This window comes from Phycodurus eques, chromosome 15, assembly GCF_024500275.1.
Source record: "Phycodurus eques isolate BA_2022a chromosome 15, UOR_Pequ_1.1, whole genome shotgun sequence".
Lineage (NCBI taxonomy): Eukaryota > Metazoa > Chordata > Actinopteri > Syngnathiformes > Syngnathidae > Phycodurus > Phycodurus eques.
The window spans coordinates 13285445-13304414 of record NC_084539.1 but is presented as its reverse complement, the minus strand read 5'-3'; the positions used below and the strand labels follow the sequence as shown (position 1 = coordinate 13304414).

General features: G+C 41.9%; 1 protein-coding gene and 1 long non-coding RNA gene across 3 annotated transcripts in view; both read left to right on the top strand.

Annotated features, from left to right (window-relative positions):
• The first annotated feature begins 202 nt into the window (after positions 1–202).
• On the top strand, positions 203–2610 carry LOC133413936 (uncharacterized). Its single transcript, XR_009769936.1, has 3 exons — positions 203–401; positions 578–1418; positions 2353–2610. It is a non-coding gene; the product is annotated as an uncharacterized LOC133413936 (long non-coding RNA).
• An 8891-nt stretch (positions 2611–11501) lies between these two features.
• Positions 11502–18970, top strand: part of rxraa (retinoid X receptor, alpha a) — a 112596-nt gene continuing 105127 nt past the window's right edge. For both annotated transcript variants that reach the window (XM_061698216.1, XM_061698215.1), the window contains exon 1: positions 11502–11816. In XM_061698216.1, the coding sequence (XP_061554200.1) occupies positions 11789–11816 (28 nt within the window). In that variant the 5' untranslated portion in view covers positions 11502–11788. The remainder of the gene's footprint in view (positions 11817–18970) is intronic.

Sequence of the window (18970 nt, the reverse complement as noted above, 5' to 3'; positions counted from 1 at the left end):
TGAATAACATGTACTTGCCAGGTGATAAGTTCTACTTACACACTTGTTCCAACATTGTTGCTGCATGTAATGACACTGGGTGACTAATGACTATTCAGTTGCGGTTATAATGATTGACATAGATCTCATCCAATGATGCATAAGCAGTGACTATAAAAGCAATCCAATAACACTCCAGAAAGAAAATATAAAGATGGGCGGACCCACAAAATCCAACTGAGTGAAAGGAGTCGTGTATGATTTAAAAATGCCAGTGGGATTTGTTTGTTATTTTGTTATATTCATTGGTGAACCCTGGTGGGTAGAACCTCCTGCGTCACACCCGTGTCTGTCAATCAGCGTGCAACAGTGGAAGAAGGGAGAGGTCGGATTATTATTTTGTTTACCTCCATCGTCACGTAGTAAGTTTGTATTTTCACAGTATTCTGTTTGTCGTTTTAATTTCCTCCAGTTGTGCTTATTGTTCTTGCTCAACATTTGTCAACTGCAAATACATCTGCGGTGTCCGTTGTTCAAGAGGCTTTAAGCAGATATCCGTGTTTTGTTTCTCATCCATCCATCCGCTTCTCCTCACTAGGGTCGCAGGGGCGTGCTGGAGCCTATCCCAGCTATCTTCGGGCGAGACCCTGAACTGGCCAATCGCAGGGCACGTAGAAACAAACAACCATTCGCCCTATACATGCAAACGACACACAGGCGAAGTTGGATTTGAACCTGGGTCCTCAGAACTGTGAGGCAGATGTTCCAACCAGTCGTCCACATTTCCACCATGTTTTCTTTCTGTTGTTTTTTTTGTTAAATATGTTTGAAGATAAGTGCTGAAAACAAAGACAACAACTGAATTGTTGAGATATAGCTTAAGCATCTTTTTCACCGTTTGAATTTTCCTGATTTTATGGTTGGAACTAAAACATAGCCCCGTGCGTATACTTTCTAGCGCGAGTTCCCTCCCCCACTATATAAAGACAAAGTGACGTCATTTCGTTTGGCTGCTCAGTTGAGTGTTAGCTGTGCTTAGCTTTCATAACAAGCCCCATTTACCACTCCAGCGTACAGTTACCAAGCTAACCATGGCTACACCAAGAAAACGCATCTTCGCTGGATGCCTCAATTTACAGAAAAGCTTGGTGCTGTTTTTTAAGCTCCCAAAAAATGACGAAATAAAAAAGCGCTGGATTGACTTTTTAAAGAGACACGCGAATGGCAACCTTAACATCAACACCACCAGTCAACACTGCAGTGCGCATTTTACAATGGATAATTTTGAAACTTTCACCAGAGACAGCATGGCTTAGTGGGTAACTTGATACTAGTGAATGGGGCAGTGCAGACTGTCTAACTTCCTGGGCTTCCTCCTACCGTCCCCGCTGTCGTCAGGTGCTGTGTTCGGCTGTGACATTATGCCACCAACAACGAGGGTAAGTTGACTTGTAAGCTTATTTTTATGATTACAGTCCACAATAACCATTACATTTTGAAGTTGAGCCTCCTAACATGATTTTACATCATATAAACAATCACGCCCTCAGTATATTTGATTCCTTTTGGCACATCCATTTGACACGCCCACAGCGTCTGAGAGCTGAAAGGTTGTCCTTATTATTCAAGTTTTAAAACCTGAGTTTATATACTTAGCGATATTTTTTTTATTCATACAAATTTGGCAGGCTTGGTAACTTTTTTGGGCCTGCTTCGTGACACTTTAAGCGTTTTGTTCCTTGTATATATATTTTTTAATGGCAAGTGCGTGCTTCGTGCTCTTATAGTGTGTGGAATGCACAGGGCCCCTGGACAAATGTCCAGTTTCGCCCACCGCCACCCCCCTCGACCACAATTCAACCCCCCCCCCCCCCCCCGGACCCTGCCTCTCACCAAAGTCAGTTGGGATAGGTTTCAGCTCACCTGCGACCCTAATGAAGACAGCAGAAAATTTATTTGTATTTAATTATGATAACTCTTAAATAAGCACTAATTGTACAGCATAATAACACTATATTTAGAGTATTCTATATACAGTAGTATACGTCATATTACAACACTTTATTATTACAACACTTTATTGGATTTTTTAAATGTTTTAATTACATTGAAATTTTCTACCTATCCATCACTCTACAAATGTTTTCTGGATAAAATTGTGTACATGTTATCCTGATAAATGCTGAAATGAAAACAACCTCAGTGTCAGAGTTTTTCTAATTTGTAGTTGTAGGCCTACTGTACAATATCTTATTTTAACTATTTTATCCAACGTGAATGTGAGTTTAAACCAAGTTTTGGTCTAAACTACAACACATGTGCTTCTGTTTGTGCCGTCATGGTGCCTCTTCCTGCTTCTGTGTGCGTCTGCAGTGTCTAGTGTGTCAGCTCTTGTTGATTTCCGCAGGGGAAGTTGCCTCAGTGCTATCCTCAGACAAAGCCCTGACCCAGGGGTTAAGGAATGTGAACCCAGTGCTGTGACGAGATCAAGACTTTCCCTCAGGGTGGACAATGCTGAACACCTCAACAAACGCCCTAATGAGCTCACATGCTCGTGTGTTCCTCATTTCACACCTTTTAATTTACGTATCTTACAATCCTGTCCACGTTTATGAAAAATCTTGAATAAAAAGAGAGCAATTGACTTCGATTTGTCAACTTTTTAAAAGATTTACATTGAACATTTTCTCTGCAACTGAAGATTTTTAGACTTATTAACGTCCTTATTATGACTGAAAACATAAACTGCATTTTATTATTTAGGACCTACATTTCAAACAACCAGTAATCCCTTGCAAAAACTGAGCGATGCTTTGGTAATCCCCAGATACCATGTCAATATGGCCCATTGTGTCTGGGAGAAAGGCATGATTGGACTGTGACGTACACGCGTATCCCAACTGAACTCTTAACATGCCTGTGCGTGTCCTGCATATTAACAGATCACCATTTTTAGTTTACATGGTGATAATCAAGGTACTTAAACGTTGTACTTGGTTTTCACTGCGCCCACCGTAGCATAGGGTGCAAGAACTGCGCCGGGACAAAATCGGAACGTCACAAAGGTGTCTATATTTGGCACTGGTTGCTATATGACCAGAAAGGAAGTAGCCTGGTGCCTCTTTCAGCTGGGTTGTATGTGAAGTAGTTAAAATGGAAATCCCTGGATTTGCTTATAGGAGGAGCAGACGCAATACAAGTGAAGCATGTAAGCTGTATCTTATTTTAAGATGACATTTTTACTAAACATTTAAAAATCTCTTGTTTCTACCACTTTCAACCAGTCTGGTATGTTCATCGTAGTAGAGATCTCCATCGTTGTGCCATGTTTATCATGTAATGGTATGTCGTTAGTCTACTGTCTCAGAGCTCAGGACACTTGGACAGCATATTTTCCCTCCATTTACACCATGACGTTTACTGTACAAAAACAGTTGCATTTCACACACAACGTAACCTAAGGTGCTTTATGTAATTAAAAGCATTTTAAAATAAAGAGAAAAGTAATAAAACAAAACAGTTTAAAATATTAACTTTCTCTAACCTGGACTGAAAAACATTCGCACTTGGGGCTGACTTTACTTCTATTGGCAACTTATTCCATTTGCTAACAGCATAGCAGATTTAGTAGTTAGTTTGCTTTGGACTCTGTGCTCCGTTATCTGATCTAAGTCTGTGGATCTCAGAGCCCTACTGGGTTTATATTCCATGAGCACATCTTTAATGTATTCAGGACCTAAACCATTTAGTGCTTTATAGACCAGTAATAGAAATTTAAATTCTATTCTAAAGTTGACTCGGGGCCAGTGTAGATACTTTAGAATCTGAATAATATGTTCTGATCGCTTTGTTCTGGTCAGAACCCAAGCTGCAGCATTCTGAATGAGCTGAAGCTGTTTAATGCTGTTTTGGGGGAGTCCAGTCAGTAGACCATTACGAAAGTCAAGACTACTTGAAAAAAAAAAGCATGGGTGAGCTTTTCCTGGTCTGCTTGGGGGTATGCAACCCTTCACTCTGGATATGTTCTTCAGCTGGTAGAAGGCTGTTTCAGTGATTGATTTGATACGACTGCTGAAAGTCAGGTCTGAATCAGCACACCAATTTTTCGGACTTGGGCTTTGGTTTGCAAAGAGAGTGACTCCAGGTTATGTATTTACTAAAAGGAATCCTCCTTTCTTTACTGTCAAAAACAATTATCTCACTTTTGTTGTGGTTTAATTGAAGAAGGTTTTGGCTCATCCAGTTATTTAGCTGTTTTACACAGTGACACAACACCTCAGTTGAACTGTAGTTATCTGGAGACACTGCTAGATATAACTATGCATAGCTATGATAGTCAACATTAAGGTTCTGAAGAATTTGACCCAAGGGTAGCTGGCTGAATCAGAATCAGAATCATCTTTATTTGCCAAGTATGTCCAAAAAACACACAAGGAATTTGTCTCCGGTAGTTGACAAAGGACTGAGGACTGACCCTATATACAGTATATGTCATTGCCATTTGTTGAGATTGAACACTTCCAATGGTTACAAAATAACTCCTTTCCACCAGGTAGGACCTGAACAATTTAAGGACTGTTCCATTAAGTCATACCCACATTTCCAACCTGTTCAGCAGTATTTTATGATTTATGTATCAAACACGGCGGCACGGTGGACGACTGGTTAGAGCGTCTGCCTCACATTTCTGAGGTCCGGGGTTCAATCCCCGACCCCGCCTGTGTGGAGTTTGCATGTTCTCTCTGTGCCTGCGTGGGTTTTCTCCGCGCACTCCGGTTTCCTCGCACATCCCAAAAACATGCATGGTAGGTTAATTGACACCTCTAAATTGCCCATAGGTGTGAATGTGAGTGCGAATGGTTGTTTGTTTATATGTGCCCTGCGATTGGCTGGCAACCAGTTCAGGGTGTACCCCGCCTCCTGCCCGATGATAGCTGGGATTGGTTCCAGCACTCCCGCCACCCTTTTGAGTTCTGTAAATTGACTGTCTGTTGTCCTAGAGCGGCTCCAACTACCGGAGACAAATTCCTTGTGTGTTTTGGACATACTTGGCAAATAAAGATGATTCTGATTTTGATTCTGATAAGCGGCTCGGAAAATGGATGGATGGATGGATGTATCAAATGCCACAATGAGATCGAACAAGACCAGAATTGACACCTTTCCCGAGTCACAGTGTTCAACCTTATATTATTTAGCACACTGATAAGAGCTGATTCTGTACTGTGATGAGTTCGGAAACCTGATTAAAATTGGTCAAAAAGTCAATTTAAATTCAAGAAATTGTTGAGTTGATTGAAAGCTTTTCCACAATCTTGGAAAGGGAGGTTTGAGACAGGATATATTTGTTAACATGCAAACATCCAATGTTCTCTCTTTTTAGAAGAGGCGTAATGGCTGCTACTTCAAGAGATTTAGGAAACTTGCCTGACTGATGTGAGCAATTGATTATTTGCTGCAATCAGCTAGTACGGACTTCACAATAGTTTTGAAAAATCTGTTGTCTGAAGTCACTTCGCCACCACCTCTCCTATTGGATGTGTCGTCTGCCGCTGACCTTAGCTTTCTGGCAATGCCTTGACATAATTTCAACAGTACTACCTTTTGTCCATGATCTCACTTTTGAGTTTCCTGCAAAATAAAGTTCAATATTTTAGAACCAATATTTGTTTGGGCTGGAAAAATATAATACTGCCTTTTTGTCCATGATCTCACTTTGGATTTTTCTGCAAAATAAAGTAAAATATTTTAGAACCAATACATGTTTGGGCAAGAAAAATATAATCGTACACCCGTCCCTAAAAAAAAAACAAACACACACTTGTTTTGATTACCTTCAATTCCATAGAGCTTGATAAAAATAGGGCAAGAATATTGGGGACAACAGTTTTTGTTTGCTTGAGTGGTGTTATCGTGCAATTGCATGATGTAAATGTTTTTGATCTTTTACATACGAAGCCATCATCTATGGATATTCTATCCTATTTTTTATTATTATGAGTGGCAAAAGACTAAACTCAAGCGTGACAATCAAGTCTTTATTTGCAGCCTTTAAAGTCTCTTGTGTGTTTTGCCATACATTCCTGTGGATTGGAAACCATTGTCATTGCCACCAAAACGGCTATAATCACTTTTACGGATGAGCTTGTCATGAATGGTAAAAGTACAAAGAAGACCAAAAGGCCCTTGTCTCATTTATCACCCACTTTAAGAGAGGGAGAAAGAGGAGTAGCAGGCTGTCAAAGCAACCATAGCAGAGTTAACCGTAACAGTGGTGGTCTCTCATCCCCTGAGGCCCAAACCCATTGCTTAAAGTAGAGAAATAATATGGCAAAGGAGAGAGGAAAAGGGGAGACAGCGCAAAGAGAAAATGCAATAAGAGTTAAATATAGACAGTAGACAACCATTAAAAGAGGTGTAGGGTGTTGAAGAGAGCCAAAACAGCCTCCAGAGAATTTATGGATTGAGGTGAAGGGTCAGGGCACTATTAATCATCATGGAAGATGAGGATTAAATGGGTTGGTCTCGTAGACAGATGAGGGTACCTGTACTGAGTAAGGCTTGATAAAGATTGTTGCGTCTGTCTTCTATTAAAGAACGGAGAGGCCAGAAGCTACACAGCCCCCTGAATTGAGGACAAATTCAACTCTTGCCCACTCCCTACCTACTCTAATCAGCATATGTGTCACTTAACATCACTTTGCAAACATAGCGACACCTTTATGATTGTAATTATCCAATTAGATGATGGAAATGTTCACACAAAGGCTTCCAACAGTTACAGTATATTAGCGCCACACAAATTACATTCATAATCATCTTGAAAGAATGTCAGGTTTAAATGCTCCCTTTTTTAAAACACCCTCCTATGATCTTAGATGTGCCATGCATTTCATTAATTATGTATTGTGGCTCACTACAAACATGGTGAACACCTAGTGCTTAAGCAGCAGCATGCTCATCATAAGGAAGTGGAGGATGGCTTAGGAGGCAGATGTACGCCCTATATTGCTTCTGCACGTACAGCATAGGCAGTTTGATAGTGGTGACAATGCAGAGTTTACTATTTGTAATCTTCTGCTTCAATCTGAGCAAAATAAGTGAGGTTTCTATTGTCTGTGTGCAGACTTGTGTGTTAAAAGGACAGGAGATGCTGGCAAGAGGGATGGTGTTTGAATTAGGAGGAAAGGTGTCATATAGAGCAACCAGAACAATGAGAGTGAAGTGGTGGAGCGTTAACAGTGCTGTAATGCAGTAAGATTTATGCAAACTGAACATGCTGCCGCTTGCTGATAGTTTAGCCGAGGGAAAAGGGCTGTGTGCATCTACCCAAACGTTTTTGCATTTAGAATAAATTCATAGATTTTTCTGCCATGTTAGCAGATCAGTGAGTTAATGAAGCAAACATTAGTGAATGTAGAGAGTGGATTTACTCTCGGTGAAAAAAAAAAAAAATTAATATCCTGATTAAGCATTACTGGACCTCTGAATTTGAATGCCCAGAATGGAAAATCGACCAAAAATAAAGTCATACATCAGATATCAAAACACCATCATGCATGACGTCAAACAAGACCTCCTATTTCACAAGACTTAAGCATATCTTGTGAAACTTCAGTCCAATTTCATTTCAAGACAAGGGGCCTAATTGACTATCAGTGTGTATGTACACATTTGTGCTTAATTTGTGAATATACACATTTGATACACAAATATGTGATTCAATATATTTGTATTTGAATTTGTGCATACTCTGCTAACTTTAGAACCCCCTCAGACCATGTGTACATACAAATAATGAAGGATCAGCTTTCGAAAAAAATTTAAACACATCTTTTACACACAATGTATTGAAACTACAGTCATTTATAACATTTCCTAAATAACTGTGAAGTTAACACTTCTCATGGCTTTCATCCTTGTTACGTTCAAGTGCTCGTATGCACTGTATGTCTATGTGTGTGTATCCGCTGTTGGCAGTAGTCACTCAATGAGCTACAGGTTGCACGAGTACATGCTAGGTTTCAAAACCTATACAGCAGTCGAACCGCTCGCATTTCCTAGTTTATCCAAGGCTTCAAAGTTTTTATATCGACCAAGAAAACTCGCTAAAAAGCTCGAACATTTCCCAAAATTTACAGTTCACAAACAACCGTCAAAAATATCAAAGGCGTACACACATTTATTGGACCTGTCACTACCGTGGTTGCTGGTGATATACTGTAACTCGACTGCATGTGGCTCAAATATTTTCTGTCACTTACAACAATTTACAACAATTTGCGGGCCAGGACAAGCCGACTCAAAGACAGTTTTATTCATCAGGCTGTCAGGAATCTGAACTCTCTGCCCGCTCTACCTCTTCTGTTTTCTGCCCACCTGAACCCTGATGCCCCACAAACATACATATACACACACACACATGCACACACACACACACACACACACGCACACACACACTACACACACACTAAACTCAAGTTCACACCAGCCACTTTAGAAGCATTGGGGTTTTGTCATCTAATTTATGTCTCATTTGGCTTGGTTCTTTGATCTTTACTGTTTCACACATCACCTGATCTTTGATATTTGCACATTCAATTAATATTTTTTATACTGTATATACCATAGTTGTCACTGATGGTGTCGTGGTACACTCGCCTGACTTTGGTGCAGGCAGCGTGGGTTCAGTTCCCACTCAGTGACGGTGTGAATGTGGGTGCGAATGGTTGTCCGTGTCTATATGTGCCCTGCGACTGACTGGTGACCAGTTCAGGGTGTAGTCTGCCTTTCGCCCGAAGTCAGCTGGGATAGGCTCCAGCGCCCCGCGACCCTAACCAGGATAAGCGGTGTTTAAAATGGATGGATGGATATACCATAGTTTTATTTAGCTTTTTATATTGTTATTATTTTTACTGTCTTTTGTAGCACCGCGGGCCCTTGAGTACCGTAATTTCAAGCCTCTGTATGCGTTACAAATTTTGAAGAATTGACAATAAAACCACCTCGTACTTTGTACAAGAAAAAAAAATAAAAATAATAATGTTTTGCCTTTTTGCTGTGTTAATCCTTAATATGTATTTTACCAGCTTATGTGTGTGTTCATTCTTGTCTATTAATTTTTTTTCTATGCATGTTTTGAGTGCCACATTTCTTTTTTTTTTTTTTTTTCCCAACTGTCCTACTCGGCTGCTTGGTAATGCAGACTGGAGGGGTTGTATACCTTTGATGCCGAAACTGTTTTTGTGTAACTGCCTGTAATTTCATATACTTCCTCTGTGGTTATTTGCATTATGATGGATATTTACTGCTGTCGGATGGAACAAGGTTAGAGAGGGAGTAGACAGAGAGTGAAGAGAGGACAGAGAGAAAAATAAGCACAAGTAAAGATACGACATTAGCTGTAAGAAAAACAAACGAAAACAAAACATTATATGACTAGTACAACATTATATGGGACAGCTACACCATGTGAGGGAGGGAAATGACAAGATAGGATAGATAGGATAGGACAAGACAGGGACAGGACGAGAAGGGAACAGGACAGGGGTAGTGAATCCGGCAGTGCAATTGCAGTACTGCATGGTGGGAGTGGCTTTGTAATATCTAAACACCTGTAGAAACTGTGTGCAAGTCAGAGGTCAGTCCAGGAAATTCGCAAAGTCATAGAGTGTATAGCAATTAGGGAGTGGTCCCACAGCAAGCAACTTAGTCGCATGGGTGTGTGTGTCTACTGACAGATGCAATGAATTGACACCGTCACGCATGCATGTTAAATGCCAGAAGTGTAATGGAGTTGCTGTGCTGGCACAATGAAGGAGGACGGAGGACATCACCCCAACCATCCAAGAGGGAAGGGCTGGCCAGGGTGCCACCCACGCCAAGGGTCCAGGGGTGGTCCGCAAGCTCCACCAAAGCACCTCAACCAGCCACCGTGAGGATAACTCAGGGACCCACCATGACCCCCCCCCACCCCTGACCAACCATCACCCCCATCCACTGCCCCGGCCAACCGCCCGTGCGCCCCACAACCGCGAACGCCCACGGGAGCGCGAGAGGCCCCCACCAGCCAGTAGAGCCCAACGCAGTTGCCAGCCTACATCCCATCTGATGAATCTCGCCAGGTGGAAAGGAGGATGGGCAGAAGTGCCTGACAGTAGGATTAAAATGAGGGTTGGGGGCACAGAGGGCCACCTTTGGGCACGAGAGTGGGCCCCCAGCCCATGAAGGTGTACCCCCCTCCCCCACCCCTCGATCTTGACCACATCACAACTTTGCTCATCTTGAATCTGAATAAATCATATTGCTGGAACGCAATTTGAACCATTTTATAGTTCGACCCATGATGAAGGCAGGCATTCTAATGCACCACACTGCTGACCAAAACGTGAATTGATTGAGAGGACAAACTAATAGATAGAGATACATTTATACAAAAAGGGATGAAATTTGATAAGCAGAAATAATACCAGAAAATACTCTGATATATTTCCATTAAATCATAACCCGGATGCCATGTTTGTTTATTTATTCAATGTGCTGGTAGCTTCAACACATAGATAGGCTAATTGCTTCAGCGGTGGGCATGCTGAAACATCAGAACTTTTATGTCGTGAGGGAGCGCGAGAGGCCCCCACCAGCCAGTAGAGCCCAACGCAGTTGCCAGCCTACATCCCATCTGATGAATCTCGCCAGGTGGAAAGGAGGATGGGCAGAAGTGCCTGACAGTAGGATTAAAATGAGGGTTGGGGGCACAGAGGGCCACCTTTGGGCACGAGAGTGGGCCCCCAGCCCATGAAGGTGTACCCCCCTCCCCCCCCCCACCCCTCGATATTGACCACATCACAACTTTGCTCATCCTGAATCTGAATAAAGCATATTGCTGGAACGCAATTTGAACCATTTTATAGTTCGACCCATGATGAAGGCAGGCATTCTAATGCACCACACTGCTGACCAAAACGTGAATTGATTGAGAGGACAAACTAATAGATAGAGATACATTTGTACAAAAAGGGATGAAATTTGATAAGCAGAAATAATACCAGAAAATACTCTGATATATTTCCATTAAATCATAACCCGGATGCCATGTTTGTTTATTTATTCAATGTGCTGGTAGCTTCAACACATAGATAGGCTAATTGCTTCAGCGGTGGGCATGCTGAAACATCAGAACTTTTATGTCGTGAGCCCAACAGCTTTAGTTCAACAGATGTGACCAGGTTAAAATAACAGCAGATAGGCAGTCAGTGAGAAGAATAAGTAGCCGCTGGGCTGCTGGAAGGGGCTCCACATTATTTGGGAAACTTAAACTGCGATGGAATCTGTTTAATATCAAGAGTAAAAATGCCGTTTTTTCCTCTATACAGTCTCATCTATCATCTCTCTCTCTCTCTCTCTCTCTCTCTCTTACCCGTACTGTTGATTTAAGGGTTCATGCAAAGGCTTCAATGCATGGCGTCGCTGCAATGTGATGCGGGGTTGTCGGAGTACCCCCTGCGTGGGTCCCTTTGCAGTGCAGATCCAGTAGTTGGACTTGTAGAGAGCACGCGAGGGAGAGGAGAGGAGTACAGCAGCTGAGTGAGCAAGTACAGATAGAAACACGTTACCTTACGAGACTATTAGACATCGACCTGTCACTTTTAAGCGCTCCGAAGGCTACTCGAAGAGGACCACAGAGTGCAGCAGCAACAAAAATAACGACAACAACAACAACACCTGGTCTGGTGTCCTCGAGCCGCCAGTGAAAAACTCCCCAACGTGATCGTCTCCGCTGGAATGAGCTAACCTACACTACCAGTCAGAAATGGAAACCAAACCGTTCTTGTCATTGGGTGAGTTTGTTAATTGTACATTGCAGCTTTTGCGCTGCATCGGAGCGCTGTTTGCTTTTTTTTTTTTAAACCGGCGGGCTAGCTTGAAATGTCCTCATGTCGTCTTCCCTTGCCTCGCTTTTTTCTCTCTCTCGCTCTCTTTTGACAGCGAGTTGCCAAACGCGTCTAGAGCATGAACGTTTGTCTTTTAATTTATTTTTTCGAAATTGAGACATGCGGCGTATGTGGTGTTAAAAAGACACATGTACTCGCTCTCCAATGCTGCTATCCGAGCTGATGACATTCCGCGTTGAGTGACTGACATCTCGCTCGGGATAAGCTGTGTGCGCTCCCCGCGTGCGCTACTTGTTTTAAGTTGAGCACAAACATCTCCTTATCCTCACATTTGAATAATTATTGGAAAGAATTCACGCTCAAGTCGAATATTTGCTTATTATTTGAACACAAGAGTGCAACCAGAGTTTTTTAGCGCAAGTCGACGGAAGCAAGAGTGGCGCTTTTATTTAATTTGGGTTCTGTGTTACGTAACACTACGCTTTGTTTCACGCGGCTCTTGTGTGTCTTTTCTTATAATAATCCAATAATGTAGTGTATTTCGTTGGAAATGTTTGCACGTTACTTTGGTTATACTTATACATCAATTTAAACTCTTTGTATGTTTATTTGTAGTGCGATTCCAAGTTGCCTCACTCTCGGGTGCAGTTTGTATATTATTTACCGATTAACACTAAACAACAAAGTGAACAGCTGGCATTATTGTCAAATATCAATTTGTTTACATTCTACAACTTCAAAGAAGCTGGCCTTGATATAAATGGACAATTTAATCTTATAAAGTCCCATTAGGAATGAAATGCATCATTTTCAGATTGCACATTAGTGCTTAATATGTATATATATATTTCTAAAATAGTCACATAGGACAGTGTTGAACTTTTAAATTAATTCCACTTATGAACTTCTGTAGTTATAAGTATATTATAAGTATTGCTTCAGTGTGTTTTAAGGATTCCTTCTTTCCATGCCAGTCACACTTGCCTGCATTGCACTGTAAATCATTAGAGCAGTATGCTACTGTACGCTTGTCTGAGTGACCCTTGCCCCCTGTAGAGGTGATGCAGCATAGCGCTGTTGTAGGCCAGCCCTGTTATTTTGTCTGCTGCTCTTTCATGAGAGCATCATATTACACCTCGGCACGTATTATCAGCCGCCTACACGCATCGCGGAGATTCACGGGACTTGTGAGACTAGGGATGGCCTTCTTCGGTTACAGTTTGCTTACACTGTCACCCCCGCCCCCTTTTTTTATTTTATTTTATTTTATTTTGTGTGGCTTCTTAGAAGTACTGGATGTCCTAAGGCCTATGTGCGTTATTGTACGTGCGCTATATTGTCTGGCCACTTTAAACGGGAGAGGACTTTCACTTTATCAGAGTAGCCTATTTGTATGCCTGTCAGCAGATATAATGGAAGTACTGTACAGTATATTTGCAAGCTATGGTTGATGTAAAGCTCATTGTACAGTGTAATTATTAAAGTGATGGTTCTCATCTTTTCCCTCAAGCTACACCACATGCTGTATCAGCAGCTTCCTGGTGCTAATCTGCCAGTCCCAATATCGTTATTTATATTTAAACTTGGTCCATCAAAGGTCAACTTGGTTGGTCGGATTTGCTAATTGGCCACTTCAAGGACGCTGCTATCTTCTAAGTCCTTTGGTGTATTGATTAGCCACTCATTCAGCATTATTATCTGTCACACACCATTAAGTATACTGACATGCAACTGTTTGGAATGGCAGCTTCATAGTGCAAATATAGATCAGTTGTTAGTGTGATAGTAACATCTCCCTCGAGCTATTTATTGTTTGCTACGAATTTGTTTGCCGATTGTCCGCTTGATCCCGCTATCAACTCCGCCACAAGCTTCACATATTTGACATTGAGCTGTAAAGTTGTCATGAATGACTGATGGGAGAGTCTTTTTTGTGTGAGCAATATGAGGCTCTTGTGGAAGTCTGTACAAAAATTGTAGGTGGACAGGAGGAGAAAAAAAATCTGCTTGATTATTCTGTGGTGAATAAATCCTCAGAGGTTATTTCTTGTTTCAGTTGTCATTGTGTGTCACTTATTTTTCTGATATTGCACAAACGTTACTGGGTATTTCATTGAAAAATATTTTGATATAGGTAGAAAGTTGAACCAAGTTTTAGTTCCTTTTCTGTCACGCTGCACACTCACGATTGCTTTGACATACACAAACTATCAGAAAAAATTGAACTGAAACCTTTGCTAAAACACTAATACACACTTATCTTACATTGCTTTGTTTTATGTATTGAAAATCCATCTTAACCGACTGATCAATCTATGGTATTTTACAGTATGGTAGCATTTATTGTCAGTCGATCATTTATGGCATAAAACTGGTGTCCCAAAAACAGTGAAACTGTTTAAGAAAGATTTTAGTATCGTATTAGGTTTACTATTGTGATATATGTGATATATTTTACCAATGTACGCGCCGATTACTCTGGGCTGCTAGATGACGGACGACACTTTGAGAAACACGGATTTAAATGACTTGAAAAGACTCAAGGTCACTGTCAGAATACCTGATTCAACCAGCCTTGTGCTCTGTGAGTGGAAAACAACACTTTCTTATTAAATGGCAGTGAGCTTGGCCTGTCTCTGCTTGCCCATAAACGTCTTTTATCACTTACTAATGAGGGCTTTAGTCTGTAATCGAATTTCCCACTACAGTATTACCTACTGCATGTGATGCTTTTTTAGAATATTCACCCGCATACACGAACACACATGCACACACTGACCCCTCCCAAAACCAATGAAGTTCATAGTCTTTGATGAGAAAGTGGGATTTGTGTGTGTGTGCGTGTGTGTGTCTGTCTGTCTGCGTGTGTGTGAGAGAGACAGAGAGCCACATTCCTTTTCTGGCTGTAACTCAGGAACAAAGGTAATACTGGGAGAGGGTGTCTGTCTTCCGGGAGGGTGTGTGTGTCTGTGTTGTGTGTGTCCGTGCATTCATGTGTGTGTGTGTGGGGGGGGGGGGGGGGGGGGTTGCTGGAAGAGGGCTCTCATGGAATTACACCGCCAAAAGCATTTGGCCAAGTTTGCCTTTTATTGCCGTCCAGTTTTGTGTTCCTGATGTGATGCCTTTGCCCCCCCCCCTCTTTTGAGAGAACGGGACTGCAGCTGTCATTTTTATTGGGGGAAGTTTTATAGCAAGACTTAATGGCTTAAAGTGACAGCTCTCTCCCGAACCCCTCAGTCTGAATTTCACCCATGAGGCCTTCAATTCCAAGCAAAAAAAGAGAATGTGGCCCCTTCAATTCCCCACTCTTCAGTTAACATCTAAATCGGCAAGAACAGACAGAGAAATTGATGAGAAAATGATACATGCATCATTTATGATCACAGCTATAATTGCTTTATAATTACAAAATGTGGCATTAAATGTGTTGACCAGTGTAAAAACACTGTTTAGAATTAGATGTCATAACTTGTCGACCTGAGTGCAGTGCATAATCTAACATGATGTGGCACGTACTTTGTTCATAATTCTAAACCGATGTCCATCACCTTGATACAGAAATCTTGAAATGACTCAACTCATTAATTATTTTTGCAAAAAGCTATTCACTCACAGGAGGTCTTTACTGATCGCGGTTGCAGTGAACTTTGCACCTTAAACCTTGACCTTTGCTCCCCATCTGTTCTATCATTTCAGGAATTTGCCTTTGGCGTTCAGCCTCTTGTTTAAAGTGTTTAAAGACAGTAACTTCCAGATTTTTTCTTTTTCTTTCTCTTTATTTATATTTGCCTCTCTTTGCTATAATTTTTCAGCCATCAGAATTGCTTGTGTTGTCTTTACAAAATAAACACAACATGCTAGCTATCATGGGTGTTGTGGTTGTTAACGATGAGGCACCAATGAACAATTTCAGTCATTTACTATATATTTGTTAATATTTGGGGAATTTACTCTATGATAACTTTATGAATGAAACTTCAAGCTTGCTGCTGTGTGTTTTTTTACCCAACAGCCCTTCACAATTTTATTCACAGTTTACACACAAATGGACAAAATTGTTGGTACCCTTCTCTTAAAGAAAGAAAATCCCACAATGGTCTCTGCAATAACTTGAATCTGACAAGACTGGAAATTTCCAAAATGCCTTTACTGTATAGACAAGCCACAAAGCTGCTGCAAGAATTTCCAGATTTGACAATCTGGAGCTTCTTGGCAAGTCTCAGCTCTATGTTTACAGATGCAATAATGGACCATACAAAGAAAAGAACACTGGACCAACTCGCCGTCGGAATCTTTCACCACATCACGATTTGATTCAATTACACTTCACAGTGCTACCATTCCATTCATGATTATCGAAGCATCTTGAATCGTTGAATATTTTTTTTTAATCAACGACCCATATTAAAACAAAATGGAAGAAATGTATATATCATAGTGGGAGGAGAAATCATCCAAGCTACATCGTGATGCAGATGTAAAAAATTCTGACTCAATGAATACATTTCAGTAATCAGTTATTAAATAACGTAATGCTGGCTAAACGAATGTGGAAATGGAAAAAAATATATCGTGGTAGCGGAAGAGCTGGACGTGTGGCACAGTGTGATTGAGCAATAGGGCTGTACCATATACTAGCAACCATAATACAGTTTTTGTTGTTGTTGTTTTTTACACAATGTAAAAATGTCAACATTGATGGCATTGCCAGTGAGTGCATGCATACAAACGTGTTCTCTTGCTCTCACAACGAACGCTCAAGCCTCAACATGTATGAGAGTTAAGAAAAAGCATATGAGCCTCCACTAATAATTATTTTGTAATTTATACTATAAGGGCAACAACTTAATTATCACGGTTGGCTCACCGGAATTTTGAAAATCTAAAAAATAATTTGTAATGGATTAATAAAGGGGTTTGGCTTAACAAAAAAGTGCATAACTACATATGGGAACCACTGCACCAAAATAACAAGCCATCAGAATAAATAACTTACTCATTTATACTATCCATCCATCCATCCATCCATTTTCTGAGCCGCTTCTCCTCACTAGGGTCGCGGCCGTGCTGGAGCCTATCCCAGCTATCATGGGGCAGGAGGCGGTGTACACCCTGAACTGGTTGCCAGCCAATCGCAGGGCACATAGAAACAAACAACCATTCGCACTCACATTCACACCAACGGGCAATTTAGAGTCTCCAATTAATGCATGTTTTTGGGATGTGGGAGGCAACTGGAGTCCCCGGAGAAAACCCACGCAGGCACGGCGAGAACATGCAAACTCCACACAGGCGGGGCCAGGGATTGAACCCGGGTCCTCAGAACTGTGAGGCTGACGCGCTAACCAGTCGCCCACCGTGCCGCCTCATTTATACTAATCAGAGTTATTTAAATCTGCATTATGATCCATCCATCCATCCGTTCATTGGAGCCTACCTCAGCTGAGTTTGGGGCGAGAATCGGGGTACACCCTGGAGTCAGTCAATCGCAGGGCACATATTGATAACTAACCATTCATACTGACATTCAGACCAAAGGGCAATTGAGAGTCTTCACCAGAGATGTGTGTTTTTGGGATGTGTGAGGAAACCAGAGTACCTGCAGAACATGCAAATTCCTGCCTTAGCACTTTCATACTCAGGTTGCTGTCTTGCTACATGTAAGCCCATGGATATGAAGACTAGATATGCCAGCGCGCTGTAGCAGCCCAACTAACCGACATGCTTACGTGGTGGCCATGTTGGGGAGATTGACATTCGCATCAAAGACAATGCATGAAATGCATGAAATTAAAGGCTTCTTTATACTTCCGCGGGGGGTGACGTCACTGTGGCTATCCCGCGCGCAGTTTGCCTTTATACTCGAGCGCAACCCACTCGCGCTGTTTTGTCCTGCAGTTCTCCTCCAAGTCGGGGGTGTACCTACTACGGCTAGGACGGTATTGGCTAGGACACCACAGGGTGGAGTTTCCTCTGCATTTTATGGACATTTCCGGTAGCCGTTTTTACTATCCTTTCCGGAACAAGGAACAAAGCAATAACAATGGCAACCATGGAACAGTGTCTGCTAGAACAAATGGACCTAGATGACCAGATGATACGTTTAATTATACTGCAAAATCGATCGAGAAGGAGGCGGCGTAGGTGGTATGTGGAACCAAGGGGAACACTGAGTATGTCATCACAGCATGTGACTAAAACGGACCAATCACGAGAGATAATCTCCGCGGACTTCTGCCCGCGGTGACAGTTTGTGCCGTGTGCCCAATGCGTCGTTCACGTGATACAATGCGGGCGCTGTTGGCCGCGCGAGCGCAGGAGTATAACGAGACCTTAAAGGTCAGATGACAAAGATGTTATGGGGTCAGTTAAAATTCATATTTGCCTTGTTTATATGTTATGTAATACATGCATGTAACTTCCATCAAGGTGTCAACTATAGTTTAGCTAAAAATAAGTTTTTTATTCGGGTATTGAACACTGCCCGAACATACGACACCGGGGTGTGGTTACTCTATCCAGAATTGAGGTTGCAATTTACAAACACAGCGTGCTACACTCTATACGCAATGGTGAGCAACGTATTGGAATATGAGGAGGAGGAGGACTTCGACGTACAGGAGCACGCAACTGAACTTGGCATCGTCAAACTGTACATGTTTGAGCTGAATAGGAGGTTGGAACCTGACAGTGACGACGACGAGCAGCCAAGTAGCAGCTTTACAACAGAAAAAGAGAGTGGCCACTGGGCCGATGTGACGGTATGTCAAAACCCATGGCTAGAAATAATGGAACCCCAGGAGTGCCAATATTTTTTAGCATGACTATACGTATTATCTATTCATATGTTTTAGTGAGGCGGCACGGTGGCCGACTGGTTAGAGCGTCAGCCTCACAGTTCTGAGGACCCTGGTTCAATCCCTGGCCCCGCCCGTGTGGAGTTTGCATGTTCTCCCCGTGCCTGCGTGGGTTTTCTCCAGGCACTCCGGTTTCTTCCCACATCCCAAAAAAATGCATTAATTGGTGACTCTAAATTACCCGTAGGTGTGACTGTGAGTGCAAATGGTTGTTTGTTTGTATGTGCCCTGCGATTGGCTGGC